Source organism: Telmatherina bonti (assembly GCF_933228915.1).
Source record: "Telmatherina bonti genome assembly, chromosome: 16".
Taxonomy (NCBI): Eukaryota; Metazoa; Chordata; class Actinopteri; order Atheriniformes; family Telmatherinidae; genus Telmatherina; species Telmatherina bonti.
In genome coordinates, this window is record NC_136614.1 from 25,975,662 (window position 1) to 26,001,323 (window position 25,662).

A 25,662-nucleotide genomic window follows, 5' to 3' on the forward strand; every position below is an offset into this window, starting at 1 on the left:
CCCAATTGAGTTTAGAATAGAGCTAAAGGAAATGTTTAAACTATCATTTTCATCGTCAACATGAATATTAAAATCACCTAGTACAATGACTTTATCAGTAGTCAGCACTAACTCAGACAAGAGATCAGAGAATTCGGTCAGAAACTCGGAGTAAGGTCCAGGTGGGCGATACACTAATGCTAAAAGGAGCAGTTTCTCTGAATTCCATTTTGGATGAGATAAATTTAATGCCAGGAATTCAAAGGATTTATAGTTAGTTTTGTGCTTAGGATTAATTAAAAATTCTGACAGAAAAATAGCTGCAACACCTCCTCCTCTGGCTGTAGTTCTAGGAATGTGAAAGTTTAAATAGTTAGCTGGCGTAGCTTAATTAATACTAACATAATCCTCTTGCTGTAACCAGGTTTCCGTAAGACAGAATAAATCAATGTGGTGATCACATATCAAGTCATTGACGAATAAAGACTTATTTGGGAGGGATCTGATATTCAATAGGCCACATTTTATTGTCTTATTTTCAGATTTTATTCGATCTATTGTTTTTATTTGTATGAGGTTTTCACGATTAACCCCAAAAGTGTTTTTGTGTTGTTTAATTCTTACTACTGGGGAGTTGTATAAGGTCGGAATGGGGTTTTGGGTGGGCGGCGGCAGGTGGGAAGCTGCAGAAATGTGTGTAGGACTACAATTCTGCCTCCTGGTCCCAACCCTGAGTTGTAAATTTAGCTGACTAATAAAAGAGTCCATATTGCTAGATAAGAGAGCGGCTCCATCCAACGTGGGATGGATGCCATCTCTCCTAATAAGACCAGGCTTTCCCCAAAAAGCGCTCCAATTATCTATAAAACCCACGTTGTTATCGGGACACCACCTAGACAACCAGCGGTTGAAAGATGACATGTGGCTAAACATGTCATCTGTGATTAAATTTGGCAAGGGACCAGAGAAAACTACGGAGTCCGACATGCTCTTGGCAAAGTTACACACTGAAGCAACATTAATTTTAGTGACCTCCGATTGGCGTAACCGGGTGTCGTTACTGCCGACGTGAATTACAATCTTACAGTATTTACGTTTAGCCTTAGCCAGTAGTTTCAAATACGATTCGACGTCGCCCGCTCTGGCCCCAGGAATGCATTTGACTATGGTCCCCGGTGTCTCTAGTGCCACGTTTCTGACTATGGAACTACCTATAATCAGGGTTTCTGCCTCAGCGGGTGTGTCGCCGAGCGGGGAAAATCTGTTAGAAACGTGAACAGGTCGGTGGTGGCCAGTGGGTTTTGGTTTGGGGCTACGCTTCCGCCTGACCGTCATCCAGCCCACCTCGGCTCCTGGCTGCGCGGGAACTGCTGAGGGACCGCTAAGTGGGCTAGCTGCCCTGGCTGGTAGCTCCGCACTGGCTAATGGGGGCTTGCTAACTAACTGCTTCCCTAACTGAGTGCGGAGCTGGGCTTCTAACTCACATAGCCTCGCCTCTAAAGCTGCCAAGCTGCTACACTTAATACACCTACTGTTATCACTAAAGGAGGCGGAGGAGTAGCTAAACATCAGACACACCGAGCAAGAAAAGGCAGGGGACCGGGGTGTGGGAAGAGAGCTAGCAGCCATGCTAAAACCGAGTGCTTGAGCTGTTTAAGTCAAGTAAACAGAAATCCAAAGATCCCGAAAATAAATGCAATATATAGAACAGTGGTTTGGGAAGATATTGTGCACTAAAGTGAGTGGTTGGTTAACAATAGATAGAAGTTAGAAAGAAGTTAAAGGAGCCAACGGCTCGTAGCAATCCACAGTGACACACGCTAGGCAACAGGAAATGACACAATACGTTACCACAAGGTCAGCACGTCAACACGTTCTTGGCATGGAAGGTGATTGTTATTATAAGGTTATAATGCACAGCACTGCATTTAATGGAACCATATCACAATTTATTGGCACAAATGCATTATATCAAGCACAGTGATGGGGGTGGTGATGATTCGGGCTGCTTTTACAGCAACAGGAAGTAGACTCTTTGCAAGCCATTAACTATATTCAAAAATAGCCTGGAGTAAAATGGGAAAGCATCTGTCTGAGAGCTAGTGGTTAGCCGAAACATGCACGTAAAAGGGAACATTGATCTCTTAGAAGCAAATCTACAGCGGAAATAGAGAAAAATAAAAGAATCCAGGTGTTTTGATGACTCAGTCAAAGTTTATACCTGATTGCCATGATGTGGTGGGACCGTTATATAGGTGTGCATAAATGAAAATCCATGAAGCTACATGAGCTGTGAAATCAAATCATATCAAAGGAAAAGACAACTCAGGTGACATAACACGGTGACATACATGATTAACATCAAAGAAAAATTACTTGATTTATTTGCTGTAGTAGCATTTTTTTCAAAGGTGAATGTTATTTTTCCTATTTTTTTATCCTCGTGCAAACACCTCCGTATTTGTGCTTTCCTGGTTGAACCAGTAATGTTTGCATGAAGCGTGAGTTTTGAGTCAGACACGCTTTTAATCAATACACATTGGACTGCGCTAAACTACCCATTCCCTCAGAAATGGCTTGAATACTAACACACTTTCTCCTGTTTCCCTCTAGCACCTCCGAATGTCCGCATTATACACTCGGGACATGCCTGCAATGTTGAAGAGGAGCGCCACACAGAGAGAGTCTACACCATCAGAGAAGGAGAGACCCTCGAACTCACCTGTCTGGTAACAGGTCACCCTCGACCGCAGGTTAGGACACAAAAACAACGTACTTCCGCTTTAAATAACAAGACGCAGTAATGCATGAAGATGTTGCTGTATAAGATGGTAATTTTGCCTCCATCTGTCATTCTTTCAGCAAGCTCTCATTTAATTCTGAGGTGCACCACATATCTCTGTGCTGAACCAGCTTAAAAGATTAATCCTTTAATTATTGATGGTTTATGTTGCACTGTGCACCTGCATGTTGATAATGAAAGCCTAATGAGAACGCAGGAACGAAACAGCAGAAACATCTGCCAAAACAAACCATAATGAGTGAGAAACAGGCCACAGTGAAACGGCTCTGGGTCATGTGAATGCACATGGGTGCTCAGCGTCTAAACACACATTTTCTCTCACTCGTTTTCGCAGTTGCGATCTGAAGTTTTAGGCCGAACAAAACTTTTTGAGTTTTTTTCTTGGAGAAACTGGGTTTTGTATTTGTTGCTTCTTTCTGCTTCTAAGAACTGAACTAATAAGATGAGAAGCAAGCACCAAACATGGTCTTAACTTCTTGTTAGAAGAATTTCAAATGAGTTTGATCCTGATGTGTGTCAGATTTTCCGTGTGCTTTCTTATCATCACAGTTTGTTCTTATAAGAATTTCTGCAGGTTTTGCCCACACTAACCTTTTTGTCATTTGTATCCAATTTACCTCACAACACAAGTTACATACAATTCTCCTCTATTTCCACAGAGGACAGAGCTCATTTGCATCAAGTAATACCATTCAACCTTTTGATGGGCATCGCTGTTAGTCCATACACTTGCCCTTTTGGATGTCAAAGCAAAAGAGCATATTGATTTTTAGATTTCAATTGAAAAGGTGAAACCTCTTAAATTAGCGAGTCGCAGATGCACACTGTTCTTCTTTGAGAGTGGAGGGACTCTGCGCCCCCTCATCTCTATCTTTCCATTATATAAAAGATTATTTCAAAACTATGCAGAGAGAGAGAGAAGAGGAAAGGGAAGGGGGAGAGAGGACTAGAAAGTGGAAGATCAAAAGCTCTGCATGGCTGTGGTAAGAGAGTTGGGCTCTCCTTTGAAACGGAGTCATTATGATACTCACACAGATCCCCCGGCACAGCGGGCCTCGACTGTGTCTCTCCGGACTTTGGCTTGTGTCAGCTTTGTTCCCCTCTGGACCTGGCAGGGGACTTGCTTGTACTAAATATCTGAGGTGGTTGTGGACCAACACGAGGTGACAAACCTCAGCGGCACACCATCCGATTGGAAATGGATAGGTAGAGCAAGAATGGTTGATCTTTTCCATCGAATTAAATGTTAATCGCTAAAAAGTTGTCTTCTCCAATTCCTTCATTTTAATTGAGTTTCCTGGTCTTTCAAAAATATGAAAAACAGCCACCAGTTCTTTGAAATGGTTGCAGAGCATTCGCATTGCGTGGGCTTAGATTTCATTATTGCACTGTCAAACTAACAAAATGCATTTTCCTTCTATTTGTATCTCTCTCCTACGCTCACATGCTTCTACATTTCATGCACATGTAACACTAGCAAATGCTTGCTGTTCAGGTTTAGTCTAATTCCTCCAGTATGGGATTTATCTAATACAGTTGTCACAGGATATTAATTAGGTAAGGGGAAAAACTGCAAGAAAAAATAAACAGCAAAGTCTTTGTGCATGTTTTTTTTAAATGTAAAACTAATTTATAAGATATTTGCTATTATTAATTCAGGATAAAAACCTTAGATTTGAAGTGGGCCCACTTTATACATATTTAATACTCCACAGCATCATTTACACCTTTTGCTAAATATGCATATGGACAGAAGCTTCTGTCCGTCTTCGGTGCACTTTACATACATATTTTGATATGTTTTCAGAGAGCTTGTGGATGTATAACCAGACATAGCAAACAACAAAGTATCAATGGAAACTGTTGGCGCAGTGTTGCACAGTATAGTTCTTGTGTGACAAACAAAAAGAAATAAGAAGAAGTGGCACTGGTTAAAATGTTCAGCTTTCAAATCAGACACGTTATATGAGATGGAACAAAACGAGCTTGCTGGAATAGTTTATTGTAAAACCTTATTGACAATTTCGTCCAAAGGTTCTCCAGCATTGGGCAAAACACGAAGGTCTTTTTATACTTATGGATGAGAATCCTGTCATAATCTGACATTGAAAGAAAACATTTTGAAACCTTAAAAGTCTATGTTTAAAATGGAAAACCTGTAATAAAGTTCTGCAAGTCTTAAAAAAACCTTTGAAACCTTGAAAAGTATTTTGAATGTCTGAAAAACAATTTGAATCTCTGCAAGCATAATTTTGTACAAGCAGTTTTATTTTCCATAAGTGTAACATGCTTATTACAGTGTCAGCCTCACAATTTCAGAGATACAAACCCCTTGTTCCAGCCTTGCTGATTTCAAGTTGACATTTTAACAGTTTTTTTTTTTTTTTTAAAGCATTGTGATCCCACCACATTAGTTTGCAAAAACTTCTGAAATCTTCCGACAAGATCAGAAAATTTCTGTCTGCGCATTTGCAAAAAAAAAAAAAAAAATGTTGAAACCTTGAAACTTGAGTTTTGAAATTGTACAATTTTCTGCAAACATTGTTTTGTATGTGAACGCTGGCTGCAACACTGCTTTTTGTTTTTACAGAGTTCCAAACTTCCAATTCACCCTCATACAATCAGATATTTGTCCACACCACTACGTTACCTCTTTTTGATTCAGTCACCATTTATGATCATTTGCAGATCAAAGGATGACCATAAAGAACCAGTTCACCTGATTTATTTACATTTATCAGCACAAGTTATTTCTATCATGGGACGCATGTGGGATTATGTGTTGGGAACTTTCAACTGTCATCATCCTTCTGTTGAATGTGTACTATGTGCGATTACTTTCTTTTGATATTAGTATTGTTCAAGCCACATGTAATATAACTCTTTTATTTTGTTTTGTTTCTTTTTCTTTTGTTTTTTTTTAAAGAGAAAAAGGACAAAAAAAAAACCAACAAAAAAAAAAAACACTGCACAATGTGTTGATGAAATCCTGCAGGGATAAAGAGACATAAAGAGAGGCATAAAAACTAAACAGAGGACTGAGATCACACACTAAATTAATGATAAAAAGTAGGTGCATGAATACATCAAGAAAAAAAAATAAAGAAAAGATCAAAGTAACATAGTCATTTCAGATGTCTATAATTTGCAAAGTTATCTACAATAAATAAAATAAAATGAAAAGTGTTAAACTCACTGAGCCTCTTTAGCTCTAATGTTTTTTTTCTAAGGAAAAAATATAGTTCCATCTTATCTTAAACGTTAATGCCACCAAAGTTAGAGGCAGTAATTCTCTGCTAATCTGGGATTATAAAACATTTCTATTTACTAAAATGTAGCAGGCACTTTGGTTCCTCTGCAAAAAAAAAAAAGGAGGATTTTTCCTGAGGCTTTTTGACCCACTGTAATTAAGTTTGTTGACTTTAAAGCTGCATGTCTGAGCAATAAACACAAATCGGCCAAGTTGAGCTCACACAGGATTTATCTTCGTCATGCTCGACAACGACATTATTTTGAAACCTGTGATGTTTGGATTATTGAACCGTCAATAACAGCCAGCATAAGTTTAATGTGGCGTCACTTGAAAAGCTGGTCCTAATGGCTGCCTGATCATCACATAAGGTATAATTTACATCTTACTCTTTACATGAATAAAAGACATTTGAAACACACACACACACACAAACACGTACGCAGGCACAATCCTGGATTCTCTCTGATGCTGTTAAATAAAACAAATTTAGATTGCAATTAAAAAATTTCAAGCTTCGTGACGAACATAAAAATGTTTTAGCTGATCCAGGACCACTGTGTTTGTTTCTGTACATCCCAGTCCAATAGCTGACAGCTATGCACCTCTGACCTCATTGCAAAGCAGCTAAAAAGCCAAAATGGAGGCAACTGCAGAAGAAAACTGAGCAGCAACGGAGGAAAGAAAAAGTTTAGCCAAAAAGACCATAAATTGTATCCATTTGTTGAAACCACTTCCAGTCTTGTCTGTTTGATCCACTCCGATTATTGTGGTCCTTGACCTGCCGATAGTCACTTTGGAGCTTTTTCAGCTTCTCTTGAAACTGCTGAAAACTCCTTTGGTACCCATAGCCATTATGTCGGAAAGCTCTTGATAGATGTTTTTCATTTTGTGTCGCTTCATCTAGTTCCCTCTGTATCCTTTCCTCATCAACCAAGCAAAGAAATGTCTCCACCTCAGTGTTGGACCACAGAACAGACTTTTATTGCGCCATTGCTTTTTCACAAAATGTAAACAACTTGCCAGTTGGAGTCGCTCTTCCAGAGATGTCCCTCACTGACCCCTAATTGGCCGCGTGTGTGACCAATAGCAGCATGCAGTCTGGCAACGTCACACACAACCTGACTCAGCTTGGTTAGAACCTGGGCTGGGGAGTTACATAGAAGGTACCGGTAAAGGGGTACAAAAGCCGAGTGGAAAACCCTAAAACAGAGCCGAGGCAAGTTAAGTTGAGACAAGCTGATCCTAATGGAAAAGGGCCATATGTCTCATGGGTCCAAACCACTCAGCTCAGTCACTGTAAAGAGCGGCAATTACTTCAGCATTAAAAACACAAAATAGTGTTTTTTCATCATTAACATCCAGATTTCAGTCAGTCTTTGACAACAATCAGCTCCTGGAAACACACATGGATGGAAGGCTGTTTTGCCAGGTGTAGCACCACAAAGGACTAACTACAGAGTAACTTGGACCACGGTTGGCAATTTCACTACTGTTTAATCCTTCACATGTCTATCAATATGCGCACTTCTTAAATTACATACACACCCCCGTAGGCCTTCCCACTGGTGGGACTATCTGGATTGTGTCCAACCAGGCAGCAGCTTCTTTGCAATGGGCTTCTCTGTGTGCTCTGTTCCCATCCGCCCACCTTGGAGGAAAAACAGTCTTTCTAATAGTCATATAGGCATCCAAACACACACAGACATGCACACTCAAGAACACATCACACACTCACGGCAGCAGAAGTTGTCTGTCGCAGGATTAACCGTCCTCACACCAACTGATATGTGCGTTTCTGCTGCTCCCTCGCTGGGCTGGCATTTCACGGTGGAACTGCTGTGCTTAACTGTGCCAAAAAGATTGTGACTCAGAACAGGGGCCGATTACTTCAAATTCTGTACCGTGGATGTGAAGTGCAGATGGAAGGATTAGTGGGAAGCAGGGAAAAACACCCATTGGTTGAACATAAAAAACATTCAATTTTCCTGAATAGGTGAGTCCTTCTTTTGTCTGTCATGAGCGAAGTTAAACAGTTGGTAAGTCTGTGTCATTTCAAACTTACTTATAGAAAAACTTGCAAGGTGGGAACCCCAGTTTAGTTCTTGTTGCATTTAACATGTAACATGTATGGTCTCTGAAAACTAGCATTGTTGCATGTAAAAAAATTTATTTCGGGCTATTTTAATTTTGGACGTTAGTAGCCACAAGTGAAAAGTGAAGTTCCATGAGCTAAAGGACATAGATAAAGGAAATTAACCCTATCAAGCTAAATGTGTCATATTTGAGACATACAGTTTCTGAGTCATTTTGCATCACTTTGTGGTAGAAACTTTACTAAAAACCATGATGTACACCAATATAATAGTGGTCTCCAGCATCCCTGTGAATACCAGAAAGCAGAATATTAAACAGTAATAATTATGACCTATCACATGGTGATAAATTGTAAAAATACCAAAAATTAAATTCTTAAAATTTTTATTGCATATTTTGTAAAAGGGCCAAAACAACGCGTTAAAAAATAATTACTCCCCAGTTGTTCTTAGGTTGGGCTTTAAAGGGTTGAACAATGAGAAGTATTGGTTCATGTAGGGCTTTTGACATGATGAAGATAGAACTTATATAAAATAGTGATGCACAAACACATGGCATACAGCAACCTTGTCCTTAGGTGCATAAAAGACATAGAAGACACACATATCCTCTAATTTCTAGTGCAGGGAAACTCAAAACAGAAGTAAGATGACACTGATACACACATACATGCATATATATATATATATATATATATATATATATATATACATATATATATATATATATATATATATATATATATATATGTGTGTGTGTATATATATATATATATATATATATATATATATATATATATATATATATATAAACTTTAAAGGTTCACAAAAAGGAATTCACTTAAGTTTATATGTGTTGTCACATAATTATATGATTATGTATGTAATTATATGTAATTATATGATTATCCATATGATCAAATTTACAAGAACTCTTCAGTGTCACTTAAAGACATCTTTAAACACAGCATCAGAAAAGCCAACACTACCAAAGCTGAAAGTAACTGCAGAACAACAAAGCACGATCGTTTATTCATCGCTGAAGCAAAAATCTCACTTAGCTTGTCTGTGTGTTACAATTACTCAGAGAAGACATTTAAATTCAGAAAACTTTTGTGACTGAAACTTCAGCGTGCCTTAGCATACATTATTGAAACAGCTGAAATGAAATTATGAAATAATGTGTTTTCCATGTTTTTATAAATGTAAAATAAATATATGAAAGTCATTTAAAAATGTCTGTTTTTTTTTTTTTTTTTGCAACCTGTGGGGCATTTAGCACTGTTTTTGTCATCATTTTACTGCTCAGGGAATGAATCATTCAGGAAGATTTTAAATGAAAACATGAATCAGTGATAAAAACATAAATGTTAGATTCAGCCCCCGATTTAACTAAATAAATATAAATATGACAAAGAAAAACTGTTTTTCTTTGTCTGTATATTACTTTTCACTCTATCGCTTCCTTCATGACTGAACCAAATATATACAGCTTTATTTGTTCGTGCTTGCATGCTCACTCTTCTCCAGATTTATTCATTGTCTTTGATGCTATGAACAGACATCAAAGAATCCCTGATGATGAAGCCATCTGCCCTCGTCTCCTTTGCTCTGGTCTCTGTCCATTATGTCCACACTACTTTGTTTGAGAACCAGGTTTCAGTAGCCAGCAACGCCACATTGCAAACACCCCTTTATTTCATTATTTTTTATTTTTGTTTTAATTATTTGCCCACCAGTTTTAGCTCACAGCTCCACGGGTCAGCAAGTACAAATAGACTGACCTCAGGCCTTTGGACGTTTCCCTTCATACAGACCAATTGGAGTATGTGATCTGTTTTGGATGCTCCCATGACGGTTGGCTGACAGTGCTGGTGTCTCAAGCAGATGGTACTTTCTTTTGTTTTTTTGTTTTTTTTGGTCTAAAAAAAAAACAAAACAAAACAAAAAAAAATGTTTAACCTTCTATTTTGGTCATTGTTTGCCACACACACAGCAATGCCAGCAGGAGCACCAGCTCAAGTTTTCTGTTCACTATAATCCAAGACACCCACGGTTGTCTTAAAAATAAACCAAATAGCAGTAGTCAAGCATAGTTCAACTCCAGCAGGCTTGCACAATCTGATTAATTTCTGTTTTTTTATGTATGTCAGTGTGCGTTTCCTCTTTGATTCTGATTCTGACATGAAAGACTGCACGGCTGCACGTTTGATATGATTATCCTGCTTTTATGAGGGCCAGCACTTTCTTATACAGACCTGGAGAGAATATGTGCTGACAGTTTGGGATCTGGACCTCCTGTTGTTTCTTCTGATCACTCGATTGTCATGCTCAGCAACACTTGTCTGCACCACCGAGCAGCACAGACCACCATCAGCGCCTAAAAGGAAAGATGGCAAGCAATTAGAAACCGGTTCTGTAGTTGGAGAGAAGGGAAACGTCACAGCAGGCGTCGCGGGAAGATTCACCAAAGAAGCGTGCTCTAGCATATGATCCCCGCATAACAACAGATAGTGGACGCATTTTAATTAGAGCTTGCCGTGACATCGCAGCGGGCGCGGTCTCAAACACGGCTGGGATTTTCCGTTGGATGCTAATCTAGACAAGCTTTCTGTGCAAGCAAATGTTGATCTTTCAATTGGGGATGTCTGATTTAAGAAGGACTTGCTTTGCTGTGGTTATGACTCTGCTTTTGCCTGTTGAACTAATTAGTGTCAGGTTTCTTACAAAAAAGAGAGAAGAAAATGGTGGAATATCAAAAGTGAAACGAATAAATCCGACCCCACATCGATTTTTTTTTTAGGAGTTACTGCATTGAAATGCAAGAGAGGGGCAAGAAGAACATGTTTTTAACCGTAAAACAGTTTTAGGGTGGAACATCAGTGTTTGAATGAAGTAGAAAACTAGGTCAAAAAACAAAACAAAAACAAAAAAAAACTTCAAGCTTTCGAAGGGGGGTTAGGGGAAGATATTATATATTATATATATAAGATATTATATTATATATCCAAACTCTAAAATCATGAGTATTTGCATTGCAGTACGCAGAGTTGATCGGGCCAAACCGTTCTCACCAGGCACGCTTCATGACTCCCCCTGTAGAGAAGAAATGCTTAGATGTAAAAAGTCAAAGGAGCTGAGGCATAAAAATAGCCTGAGGAGCAGGGAGAGCTGATAGCTGCCCAATACGGTGGTCTACTGCCTGTGTGAACAAACAGAAACACTCTCCTCCCTTTTCGGAATATAAAGACTTGTTTGAATACCCCCTTCTTAGTGTCACTCCAACAATGTACTTATTGATACAGCGTTTTCCTAAAACTCAAAGCTCTTTACACAAAAGGCAAAGAAAACGACTGGGGGTATAAGCTGAGAGAAGACTGGGTTCTGCTGAGTTTGCCATAAAAAAAAAAAAAAAAAAAAAAAAAAAAGCTTGCTTTGTGTTTGCATGAGAGGATCCAGCATGCAGCAAGAGAGTGACACAGAATTCAAAAATTTGTGTTTGCATGAGAGGATCCAGCATGCAGCAAGAGAGTGACACAGAATTCAAAAACTTGCTCGGTCTAATTTATACTCATGACTTCTTTAACTCCAGGGCTTGTTTTTGATGAACTCAAGACGTCCCAAAGAAAAACATAATAGGCATCCAGATTTTCCAGCAGTGGAGAGTTAGTGTTGATCCCTTGCTGACATTGGGGTTTTTCATGGAGTGCCTTCTCCCAGCGTCTCATCGGGTACAGACCCAGTGCAGCTCCGTCTTGCAGTCAGCTCAATGGGGAGCATTTATTTTTAATGGCAATAATGTCTGTGGGGAGGCACTGGACAGAGAAACAGTGTGAATACAAGACTCTGCGTCTTTTGTTTTTTCTAGAGAAAGACGTTGATGAAAGGGAGAAGTGATACACACACACACACACACACACGCAAACTGCCTTTGAATTTTGGGGTAGCCAATTTATTTCTACCACACTGAACAGAAACCCCGCAAGCCAGACAGAGACTCTGAAACTCTGATAAACTTTGACTATTGCTGTGTGTGCGCTCCTCTCCTCGCCATCTTCTCCCCCCAGAGCTCCAAAACATGGGTGTCATTATCAGATTTTTGGCCACCCACCCTTTCATTTCCTCTCCCAAATCTGTTTGGAATATGAGCAAACTTTAAACTGTCGTAACCTCAGGTTGAAACCGCCATGGTTAAAACCCCACAGCTATAGCAACACAGCAGCAATTGCTGTGATAGCGCCCAATCCCCATCCCTGCATGCCATGATATCCCTGTTCCATCTGATCCTATCTCTGTAAAATGGGATGTTATCAGCATCCAAGATGATGCTATCACCATCCAGTGAGGCGATATTGGGTTCTAATTCATAGCTTCCCCTGCCTAGACAGAGAAATGTGAGGCTCTGTGGGAAAAGCCAGTCCAATCTGTGGCTTACTTACGGTGAGGGATTGAAAGGAGCTTTCTGCTCGGTGGTTCTGGCTGCATGGCCCCCGGGCCAGAGTTGTCACAGTACCTGTTCATGCTGTATACTTTAATGAGGACAGGAGAGGGAGACGATAGAGAGTCAATTACAACTTCATGTTGGAGTGTAACACTATTTTACCTTTCATTACACTTCAATGCCATGGGCTAACTGGGTCTCATCAGTTAGTGAGAGGTACTCATGCTGAGACAGCAGTGCTAAGGTCAGCCTTGTGCGGAACAGATTTTTAGCTGTCAAATCAACTATTTGTACCATGGCATTTAGCATTGCAGCAATTTTGCTTTATAACAGGTTGAGGGATTAAAACATGTTAAAAATGTGAATATAGCAAATGTGCTATGCCTAAAATTCAACCTGCTAATAAAAATGCTGTTGGACCATTAATCACTGAAATGATACCTCGGTGTATTTCTTCTTAATCTTTTTTCTGTTTTGTGATTTAAGAAACAGGCTTACTACCTGTGGACTGGGATTTGGATAGAACTAACACTGTTAAATTATTTGTCAAAAGCTCATGTAGCAACATATAGCTAACAGTTGTGTTAGCTTAGCATAAAGACCAGAAGTGGTGAGATTCTTTCGAGCTAGTAGTGACAAGGTACCTTTATCTCAAAGTGTTTGCTCTGTACAAAGTCAACCTCCTTGTTTGTTTTGTTTATAAATCAAAGTGTGATGCCACAGAATGGAGGTGGAAGATGGTTTATTGGCCAAGTGCTCCAAGTTTTTTAGCTTGCTGTCTGCAAGCTAACTGGTGCTTCCAGGACATCTTTTGCCTGAACAAAGGAGGTTGATGTTATTAGCTTTCATTCAAACTCAGCACTCAAGTTTCTACTTACTTCCTCTTTTATATTTGCTGTATGTTTTGTTTTTTCTATGGAGCTCCTGACTTTTGTTTTAAAAAATATATTGTAAAATCTCCTTGTTTGATACCTAGAGCAATATTTGCCTGCACAGTCCACTGCGCACCCACTTTAATGGAAGATGACGGCTTGAAGTAAAACTTGCAAATGTAGTCACGGCTCCCCTTTTTTCTCCTCAGATCCGATGGACAAAGACAGCTGGCAGTGTGTCAGACCGCTTCCAGGACTCCAGTGTGTTCAACGAGACACTGCACATTGCAAAGATCCTCAGGACACAGGGGGGGCGCTACTACTGCAAGGCTGAAAACGGCCTCGGATCTCCAGCTATCAAGTCCATCAGGGTGGATGTCTACTGTAAGTGCATTAATGTGTTTGGATATATCAAGATGTTAAATGCATTTGTTACTGTTAAGAGGAGCCTTATTCTTTTCTGTGTCACATACCAGGCATTCGTCAGCCAAACAAAGGTTTCTGTTCACAGATTCACCAGAGCCAGACTCCTTGCAGTTTAGTAAAACATTACACCACAAACAGCGCATTTAGCTGCTAAGTCTTTTCATATTTAATCTGTTTAAAGTCCCCGCAAATTAACTGGAACATAAAATTAAACAGGTGCTGTAATATTAATTTCTAATTTATTTTCTTTTTAATCAGTCAAGACAAAGAGAAATGTAAATTCAAGCAGATGGAGCACAGATGAACTGATATAATGCAACTGTGTTCCAGGTTTTGCTGCTTTAATTGAAAATTTGTTTAGGGGTTGAGAACCCAAAGAGACCCCACTCCTCCCCTGCGGATGTTAGTTAAGCTAAAAGGCTTTTATTATCCCTACACTGTCTGCATGTGCAACCTTTCTAGTTTATGTCTGCACAACATGGAGGGAAGGTTTGTTAGTGTCTGTCAAAGAAAACAGCGATTTATTGAAATTTCATTATTGATTTGGCATTGATTCACCTATTTCACCTCAACTGTGGAGACATGAGGGCAGCTGCTTCGTCTCCGCAGACACCAAGCTGACCTTTTTACGGCTGTTTGTGCAGACACAGCCAAATTCAGGGTTTATATCCAACAATAAGCATGTCGGGAAGCTAAAAGGTAAATTTCCAGTGAAAGGGAGACCTCGGGTCTTGATGTTGCAGCCACAAAAAAATTCTCTTGAGATACATTTATGGTCACATGCTTTTTGTCTTTGAAAGATTTCTGAGCGGCCTCCTGAATTTTTCACCACTGCTGCTATTCCTCAGGAGAGATCCCTGTTTTCTTTTTAATGTCGAGCTTCTTAAAGAAAATTCATGTCTCTTTGACGACCACCCAGTTCTTAAAAAAGAAATGAAGAGGTGGTGGAGCAAACTGTTTCTGCACTGAATATCAATGTCCTTGATCCTTTTCCAGTTGAACTTAAATTCATTTGATTCACTGATGAGTTGCTGAACACTGATTTCATTCATTTTATATTAATTGTGAGTTATGATCTTTTATTCCACGAGAAGCGACAACTATGTTTTTGCCCTTGAGGCTGCAAGAAAAAGAAAATAAATTCTTTATCGTCAGGTGCATTCATACTCCACGAGAAGCTTCGTCTGCAGCGGGGAAGGATCATTGCAGGCGGCGATGTCTGCTTTCATGTCCAATGAACCCGATTGTTTCATGTTTAACGAGAAATTTCATCCACAGCAGTGTGGGTTTTACACGCAGCTGTGCGTTTTAATACCACACGTTGTAAACATGTTGGGACTTTCTTCTTGGGACACTTCAATCAACTGTTTTATAAAAAACAATCCGTTTTTCCTGCATCAGCAAAAATGCGGAAGCTGCAACTTCATGCTTGGCTGTGTTAACCACACCCACCCACACTTCTTGGAGCCCCACAAGAAAAAAGTTCTGCCAGCCCGATGTGTCGAGAACTGCCTTCAAACACGTCTGCGGCAACAAAATGACGTGATTTTCTTCTCGGGACTTCGAGAACAAGAAAAAAGTTTTCCTTTCTTGTGGAGTATGTAACAAGCTTTATACTCGGCTACTGTAACCCTACCACCACCACCACCACCAAACAATATCAATATCAATCAAAACACAGTTTGAATTTTTTAAGACTACAAAAGAACCTGTTTTGTTTCAAATGAAAACAGTGTGGGGTTATTTATTTCAAATATGATTTCATTAAGCATCCCTCCATACATTGGCTACACATGCTTATTTTAATAAAGGATCATTAAGCTGGAGCTTATCCCAGCTGCTATCAGGTGAGAAACAGGGTTCTTCGTAGACAAGTTGCCTGCTCATCACATGGCCAACACACATAGACAAACACCACTCACTCCTGAGGTAAATTTGAAAGCACCAGTTAACCTAACATGCATGCTTTGTGAGGAAGACGAATACCCGAAGAGAATTCATGCACTTTCTTCCGCAGACAGACCCCAGATAAAGTTCAAATCAGATACTTAATGTGAGGTAATGGTCTTAACCAACACACCACTGTGCATCCCCTCAAATAAGTATTGAAAGCTAAAAAGAATCTACATATCTTATTTTAACTGGTTTAACTCCTTTTTTAAGGTAGAGTTGTTATAGACACCCATCAGAATAACCTCCCGACTCTGAAAAGAGAAAATTTTATGAGGTTTTTATTTAGTACAAAACAGATAAACCACAGATAAAAAGAGTAAATATAATTTTAACCTGAATGCATGGTAAATAGAATAACTAACACCACATTACACATAAAAAACAACAATAAAAAAAGAGTTTCTAACATTGCCGACAGGTCATCACACCTAAAACACAAAGATGACTGACATTCAATGATGCCCTAAACATCTCTCACAGTATATTGTCAGCTTGATGTATAAAAATTCTGAAGTAGATGTTAATGATGTGAGTTTGAAATAATAATCATAACTTCTGTAACATTAGCATCCCCTGCTAATTCAATTCAATTCAATTCAACTTTATTTATATAGCGTCAAATCACGGCAATGCCATCTCAAGACGCTTTACAGACAGAGGGGAAAACATAATGAAGGCAAATCATAACAAAGGATTATAATGATTCATTCTAATGGTTTGGTTGAGAAAGATGCGACTCATCAAGCTGCAGACGTTCAAAAGTGAAAGTTGTGTTGTGATAACACCTGACTGAACCGCCAGGGTTTAGTTCCTCTTAGGATGTCTCTCTCGCAGACACATGAGCAACACTACTCACTGGTTTCCCCTGCTCTTGGCTCTTTTCTTTCATGTCTCTGTCTTATTCTCTCCCGATGTGTGTGCTACTTTCTTGTACCTGTTTATTTGGTCTGACACGTGGGCAGGGGTTGTGGAATTGAAACCGGTTTGGAAAGCTTGTGAAAGGCCTTAGCAGTACAGGAGATCGGTGCTGAACACATCTCAGCAGCTGACAGTCAGACCTTGTTCCCTCCATTCCCACCATTTCACCTTGGCTGCACTAAAGAGCTCAGGGAGCAGACATGGAAACGAAGCCAGATAACACGAGGAAGGAGAGCTTGGTTTCTCACAAAGCGTCATTGTCTAGTTGTGGCTTTTGTACAGGTGTAGACAAACTGACCACTGCCTCTTTGCTTGATGCTTCGGTTCTGCAGAACAATTATCTGTGCACCTCGCCCATGAATGTAATTTTGCTTTGTGAACTTTGCAGAATTTCTAAAATGTATACATCATAGTTGTGCCAAGTCCAATGACTTTACTGCAAAAATCCAAAGGTCTTCATAATAAATAACAGAAGTGATGAATGATAAAGTGCTGCAATGTGATCTTTTATCACGTTTGTTCAGATGTTAAAGGATAAATATTGCGTACATATTTTCTGCATGGCAGCATTTGGAATGCCTCTCGTTATTATATCCTTGCATCTGGCCTTGTAACACATTATGTGTGTTCTTCACAGGAACTGCATTATGTTGCACAACTGACAAAAGCACAATATTCCCACAGAGCAACGTTACAGCTGTCCCCCGTGGGTAAATTTAATTGATGGACCTCTGTAGCACATGTTATTTTTAGTGGTTTATAGCTACAAAATTTTAATTCATTTCTGAATTGGTGTTCTAGTACCGGACCTCCCAACAACACCACCTTGAGTTGTGTTTTCTGTCTTTTATAAAGTTTATTTCACATGTCTTTGTTTACTTCTGAAAGGAAGACAAGAAGTTAAAACGGGCTGCATCATTTTTCTGTGTGGAAAATACTCTCCGTATTCTGAAACATTTCGCATGAGAGTACTGTTGCCACTGGTGCCATCATCTTTGTTAGGCCTGATAATAAAGATACCTGCAGGGGAAAAAAACAAACAAAAAAAAAAAAACAGATGAAGATTAAAAGTTTTATAGATGTTCTTCTGGAGCAGCCAAGAAAACCAGTGCAGAATAATTGATGGTAATAACTCATCCTGGCTGCCCAGAGGAGCTGATATTAGCTATATAGCAAGCCCCAACTTAACGTATTTACAAAGCTCAGAAGCCTGTCTAAGCACATTGTATACCTGCTGACACCTCAGTTGTGTTCGTCCACTGTTAGGTCTACGGGGAAAGTCCTCTACAAAGTTAATAAAGAAACCTGCCCAACTCCTTCACTGATCGATTTGAAGCTTAAGCTGCTCTCTTCTTTTTCCTACAGGGGACTCTTTTCAGTGTTCTCATTTAATTTCAGCTGCATTAATTTTGCTGCAGCATCTAATGTTTCATTGAGTGACCAATCGAGGGGGGGGGGCTTAAGAGTTCTGCAGGGGCAGCTTATTGCAGGATGTTTCTAGAAACTTGGCCAGAGGTACCAATGACCACTGAGGTGACAGACCCCAAAAAATGGAAGTTAAATAAGCCCCCTAGAAAACAGAAAACAAAATTAAAAAAATAAATATCCATAAAAACAGAAAAAGAACATAAAGGAAGTCTGAGAGTGAATTATACTTGCTTCCTTTTCACATAGGGAGTTTAGGTTATTGATGGAATGGACACTTAATCCAGATGATGATGCACTCCGTATGGATGGAGGACACGTTTAGATCTGATTGCTCAGAGTAATTTAGATGTGGTCCTGGACACTTACATTCACATTACATCACATGCTGTACTGAGGAATGCTGGGACCACCCATATAAGGTGCACCTGAGTCAGTCAAAACTTTATTTATAAAGCACTAGAGGTTACAAAAGTGCTGCACAAATACATGAAAAAATAATAAAAGCATAACAAAAACAATAAAGTAAACGAGTCTCTAAAATAAAGACTCCATTAAGAATCGACTGGGACAAAAAAAATCTGGCCTGGTGTTTACGAACATGCACACAATAAATCTTTGCACTCATGATTCAACCATTCATCTCAAAACCACCAACAATCATTGTGTGGACTTGTTAAATATTTCCAAAAAGAGTCATTTGTTACTTAAATTAAAATCAAAACTTTATTACAGTGATGAAGATTAAAGTAGCATTCATTCAACTTTGTGTTTGATGGAGAAGAAAAGTGAAAGAACAGACATGAGAGATGAAGATCAGATGGAAGGCGTTCCTGGACAGTGTAGAAACAGTGTCTCTGTTCCTGCTGCCTGGTCTTTTCTTCAGAAGACGTTATCACAACCAGGTCTAATAAAAGACTGAATGGATTTTTTTTTTTTTTAACTCCAGAATTACTGGATTTTCTGATAAAGAAACAGTCAGTTGTATCAGTGTTAACAAATGAAGCAAAATGTAAAGAAATGTGCTTAAGGAGTCTTTTATTTGTGTATATTTTCCATAAACACCTACGTAGAAGCTGCCTTTTAAGTCTGACCCATAAATATGTGACCATCAGCCTGCAACCAATAAAAAATGAGTTAATAAAGAAAGAAGGTGCTGACTCACTGTAAATGTTAATACACGATGGATAAAATATTATGTTCTTGCTTTATAAGATAATTTAGTTGAGAAAGACATCAAAAAATAGACTGCTGTTTTAACTGGCTGTCCTCTTGCTGGAAACTGTCGTGTCATCACGTAGTTTTATTAAAAACTACAGCTGTAATAAAACAGCTGTTTCACTGACATGGTTTCATCCTTTCATCACAACTGGTTGTTGTGGATTGGGCCTTCTGGGTTTAATTGGTCTCCACTCAGACTAGAACTTCAGAAATGTGAAAGCCTCGCAGTTTACCACAATTTTTACCATCATTCGCCATCATCTATGGGAACTGACGAAGGTTCTTCTGAGGCAAAATGTTTAAAAGTTTGAGTGTGGCAACCACAGCTAGGTTGTGTAGAAAACAAGAAAGACGGACTGACGTTGAATGCTTGAGCCAAACAAAATCCAAATCCGTCTCTTTATCAGGCCTGCTGTCACTGAGCACTGTGAGGTTGTGCTCCTTTACTTTGCTCATTTCACTTCTGTTACGCAACTGAACTTACTGAGATGGCAGAACTAATTCTGCAGTAAATGTGACTCGGGTGGCCCTATGAAGGAATGGTGACCTCACCGAGGGTTGCTGGGATAGACTCCAGTTTCCCTGTAACTTGACTAAGCAGTTGTAACTCAGGTAAACATGGACTTTGTAAATGTCTAAACTAATGGTGTAAATCACCAGTTTAATCGCAAAACAATGGACAATAATTTGATGTTGCATCTTCTTTTGAATACTAATATATGGATGTCCGATCAGGGTTTTAATTATTGATCTTTGTTCACTGAATTAGTGTGTTGATATAGATTGATATGACGTTAGTTGGGATGCAGTTCAGGACATTCTGAAACAAGTGTGAGCACAGCTACTGTGAGCCATCCACTTGGGATCAGATCAACCCCAACATATAACAGCAAATGGAACAGAGCCTATTTGCTTCTTGCCTCTTCAAATATAAAGTAGGACACTTGGGTCTGTGGGAGCCTCTCGTGCATTTCTCAGTTTTAGGTTTTGACATTTTTTAAACCTTTTTTTTTATCCAACTGTTAGTTTTTGGCAAAAAAGACAGATCTTCTTCTCGTCCTGCCAGCTATGACTAGATGATAGTAATGCTGTCTGGCGAGACGGTCGTTTGTGACTGGAGGTAGAACAGAAAGGATCAGGTGCGGGACATGTTGTGGAAACCAACTCGCTGGGCTTTTCATAGTTCAGTGACGCCTCCCCATGCATCTTCCCTGATATTTCTCACTACGGTCCTTCAAAACGATTAAAACAAGACAAAAGCCTGCTTCTCTGTGTTATCAGTGAAGAGACTTGAGCAGGCCTTATTTTAGACTGCTGGTGCAGAAGCCAGAGAATTTTAATGAAGATATTGTGTGTTGATTTTGTGTGTTTGTTTATCAGCACAAGCGCTCCAGACGGAGCCTCTTTTTTGGCAACGGCAGCGTCCGTCTAGATTGTAGATGTGTGAATGTGTGTGTCCATTTCTTTGTGTGCTGATCCGTGCAAAAGGAAACAAAAATAGAAGGCTGCCCAATGGGTTCAAGCACATGCTTATGCATGAACACACTCTCCACCAGTGAGGTCTTGACTCACACAAACATGTCAAGGCTTAACTTGTCTTGGCATACGCTTACTTAGCTGTGCAACACTGTGCAACAGCAAGCCGGGTGACTTGAGGAAGTGTGTCTGCTTTATGTTTGCCCGCCCTCGATGGAGTTCATGAAGGAGCTCAGAGACCAACCCGCAGATGATGGTGTTTGTTTTGCGGACGTGCTGGCTTTGCTTTATCCAGTCGGTCAGCAGAACTTGGCTCTTACTGATCACATCGGGTGTCCAATTCGCAGTGCCCTGCTAGAATGTGCTGGAGTAAATGTGTGTAGATAAAGAGAAGGTAGAGGTTAATTGGAGAAAGTGTTGACTCACAGAAGCACAGGACACTGGGAAAAAAAAAAAAAAACTAGATTTGGCCGAGGTTCATGCACTTCCTATTAACTCATATATCTCTTCTCATTACTGGTGTCTGGAGTCTGCTTGCTTTGTATACCCTGGAGAGAGATATCTTAAAGCAGAGACTTGGTAGTGTATTTAGGTGTATACACAGGGAAGTGAGTAAGATGGTTATCTCAGGGGAGCCTATTGATTGGTGAAGTCAGTTGCATATGGCAGATGCCGGAGGCAAGTTCAATAGGCTGAGTTATGGCTCAAATTGGATGGAGATTCAGCTGTTAACTGGTGAACCTTCTTCTAATCATTAATGGATTTACTTTAACCTTTATATGGATAAACAGATTATCTACTTTTTTACCCATTTTTCCATAGTAACGTTTTAACACTTCCGGCCGATCATTTCTATGTCACAGTCTATGTCTAATGTCATGATCCAGTGTGGCACTAGTAAGCTTTCTTTACCGTGATAGGCACAATGTGAGATGAATTTTGCTTCTCATTGTGTATTTTTATTGGCATTTTTACTAGAGAGGATTTCCAGAGAACTACAAATTTATGTGTTTAGTTGAAAATAAAATAAGGACAGTATAAAACAGGGATCCCCAATCCGGGTCCTCGAGCACCGGTGTCCTGCAGGTTTTCCAAGTGTCCCTGCTGCAACACACCTGATTCAAATCAGTGTGTATTTAGCAGACACGTGCAAAGCTTGTCTGAGTCCGAGTCAGGAGTGTTCCAGAAGGAACACTTGGAAAACCTGCAGGACACCGGTCCTTGAGGACCAGGATTGGGGATCCCTGGCTTAAAAGACTGAAACTCTGAAATACCAACGTGTTTTCAGTATATTCTTGTTCTGGGAGTCATTTTCCTGGTAAGCTGAAGACTAAACTGAAAGTGAAAATAGATCTTTCCTTATGTCTGTATCATGTTGTTAAGCCTAAACTTTGATCTTTTCTTAAACCTTACCAACCAGTGGCTGGAAGTTAAACAATTTAAGACAGAAATTAAAATATGGCCCTTAAGAAACAAACCTCATTTCTACAATCCAATGGAAAATGAAATCTGCAGGGTTTTTTTTTTTTGTTTGTTTGTTGGTTTTTTTGTTGTTGCTGTTGTTGTTGTTTTTAACCTTATATTAGCAGACACAAGTTCTCAGGAATGGTTTTTAGTCTTTTCACTGACCAACTTCACTGTATTTAATGATGCACTACAGTGTTTAGTGGATTTTTGAATTTTGGTGGTCCCTATCAAAGCTTGATTCAGCATTTGTCTTGTATTTGGTCTCTTCTCTGAGCTCTCTCAAGGAAGTAAAATTCAGGTCAATGTTGAATCTTTATCTTTTTTCTTGCTCTGTCTCTTGTTCTTTTCCTTATTCCTAGATTCCTGTGTCCTCTTGGGTTTCTTCACTAAATCAGCCATGGTGCATTTTCAAAGTGGCCATTGTGTTGATATCCAGTTGCCAGAGCATGACAGCATTGCTGTTAAACATCATGCAAATGTCACATGACAGCTCGGGGTGTAAAGAAAAGGTTGTGAAATACAGGTTTTCATTGTCAAGACAATGACATATCCAGGAATGTGCAAAGTGAAAGTCAGTCTACCATTAAAGTTTCTTGTTAGTACGGCGTTGGAATGCAGTTTTATAAAGTAGCATTGCTTAGGAATGAAGTTAAATTTTCCTTTTTCTGACATTTAGAGAAATTAGGTTCATAATCTGAGAAATAAAACTGTTCTAGAGCTGTTACTGTGCCACATTGCAGCTATTGCACATTTTAATTCACTGAACATGATTTCTTTCTTGTTGAAGTTGATTGATATAAATTCATATTGAATTGTGCAGAAGTATTGGTCCAGACACAGTGTACACAGTTTGTTTGAACATTGCCCACCAATTTTAAAAAAAATGCCACGGACGGCAAAGCAATACAGGTTTATTTAAGCACATTTCAGGTGCAAAAACAGTTCAAAGTTCTTTTCATAAAAACAAAAGTATAGCAGCAGGAAGCATTAAACAAAGCTGTAAAATACTTTGGTGTTTATACATCTGTACATTTTAACATACACCTAAAGAATCTGTACAGTCTGTGTAAGAACTTGTGAACCAATTATGAAAATGCACAACAGTATAGAAGAAAATTAATGTTGCAGTCCTCTTTTTTCATTTAAGGGCTCCTATATCTCTTTCTCCGATTTTTAATTTTGTTTTAGTTATTGTTTTTAATGTGGTTGACTTGTGGTTTAATCTCAGTTTCGCCAGGTTTACAGTGTTTTTTACAGTGTATACACACACACACACACACACACACACACACACATATATATATATATATATATATATATATATATATATATATATATATATATATATATATATATATATATATGATAGTGAATGAATAAAGCAGTGGTTCCTAACCTTGGAGGCAGGCCCAGGGTTATTACTAGGGTGGCGCACCAAGGCTAAATAAAACTTGGGATTTTGGCACTGGACAAATTTGTAAAGGTACCATTGGAAAATTATGATGAATAAACATGAGACTTCAAGTACTAAAAAAAGAGAAGAAATATGATGGAGCACATCTGCCCCTGGTTGATCAGGTAATAGTCAAGTATTACCAATCAATGATGGGAATGAAGAGACCACAGTCTTGCATGTATCAAATTATTTTCATCTAATTTTATGGAGCATCAGGCCAAACAAGTTACAAAACCACTTGGAGATTTTTCTTATCCTGAACACAAAGAAAAGCCTGTTGGTTACTTTCAAAATAAACCAATTAGCTGTCATTTAAAGCCGAGTTGTTTTACTAAAGCAGCATTCATGTCATTGAAAAAAATTGTTTGGGAACCAGTAAGTAAAGCAGTGGTGTCCCAACCAACAATGGTAACCTTTGAGAAAATCTCAAGACAAGTATGTTATTTGTTTGGTTGACAATGAGATGCACTAGATGTAGCAGTAATAAAACACTCAAAAAAAAAAAAAATTTAAAACTTGAATTAATTAGGCGCATCAAAATATTTTGCTGTCCTTGAATGCAATGAATCTGCAGAATATTAGTATAAATTAACGTTTAATTTCAGTAACTGAAACAGCAATAAGATCCACCATCTTCAAAGACTTGCTTTAAGCTTTCCAAACCGAAGTAGTACTATCAGTCACCTTTTATTTTCAACATTAAGATGAGATAGATTAGCATCTAATACCAAAGATATGCCTATTGGGTAATCTGTTGCACAATCAGCTGATAAGACGCAGTCATCCAGACAATTAAATATAAAATGGCGCTCCATAACTTGAGTCCTGATTTCCATTAGAAGCTTTCATCGAGTTTAATTTTCACCTTGGATCAGTTGACTGAAACATGTAACAAGTTGGTCAGGTTGATTAACAACCTCACAGGAAACAATTATCCAAGCTTCCAACCGAATGAACATGAAAACATGTGTTACTTCAACATCTCTTGCCTAAATGTCATTACAGCAGTGTGTAAGCCTGAAACTCACAAGCAGTCAGTCAGAACTGTAGAAGAGACACGAAACACATTTAGCAACCAAGTGATGAAGTCCAGATACCTTCTATAAAAACTTTATCAGAGCTGCAGCCTCAGGTTTTAGTTCTGTAGGTAAAAATCTGATTTTACCCTGTAAAATCAAAACTGTTTGAGTTTTTCCCATTTGCTGATCAAAATGCAGTTTCACACACTCTCATGCAAGAAAGTACGGCAACAGACAGGAAGAAATTAAATGTTTTCTTCTCCTATTTGTTTATAATGTTAAATTATCATGAGGCATTGTTTTTTTTTTTCTTCTTTTTTTCTCCAAAGACCTGGCTTGCAATGCAGAAAAGATTCAGGATAATTTGAATGAAATGTTTGGGTATTCTATATATCCTGAAATATACCTAAGCTTTTTATTTTTCCTTCTACCTTGCTGGTACAAGAAAATGGTCAGTTCACCCAATAATACTGAAAGGACAAACGTCTCAGGTTTTTTTTGTCCTTGTCTCTTGCAGTTTCTGGGTGTGTATGTGTGTCCAGATTTTGTAGGTTTATAGATGAATGGAAAGTCATATGTGGATGCTCATATTTTAATGAAGCATTTAAAATTCATCCTCCCTTGGCAGAAATGTGAAGCCCCAACCTCGTCAGACACGCGCACATATGCCAGTCTCGCTCAAGCTGGAAAGTGAAATTTGGCAGCGCTGTCTCTGTTAATCTTCTCCTGTAGGATTTTTTTTTCCTTTTTTTTTTAACCTCTGTCAATTGCAAAAGCAATGGATGAGGAGAAACTTGAAAATGCATGACTATTGCAACTGTTGCAACATATATCAGAATATAAAAAGCATATATTTGTTC

At 38.9% G+C, this 25,662-nt stretch overlaps 1 protein-coding gene across 1 annotated transcript in view; it reads left to right on the forward strand.

Annotated features, from left to right (window-relative positions):
* The window catches only part of LOC306767777 (MAM domain-containing glycosylphosphatidylinositol anchor protein 2), a gene marked incomplete at both ends in the record, with an annotated part of 212,244 nt that overhangs the window by 69,895 nt on the left and 116,687 nt on the right, over window positions 1-25,662 (forward strand). The window contains 2 exons of the mRNA XM_079255897.1: window positions 2,593-2,732; window positions 13,651-13,825. Of these exons, the coding sequence (XP_079112023.1) occupies window positions 2,593-2,732; window positions 13,651-13,825 (315 nt within the window). The remainder of the gene's footprint in view (window positions 1-2,592; window positions 2,733-13,650; window positions 13,826-25,662) is intronic.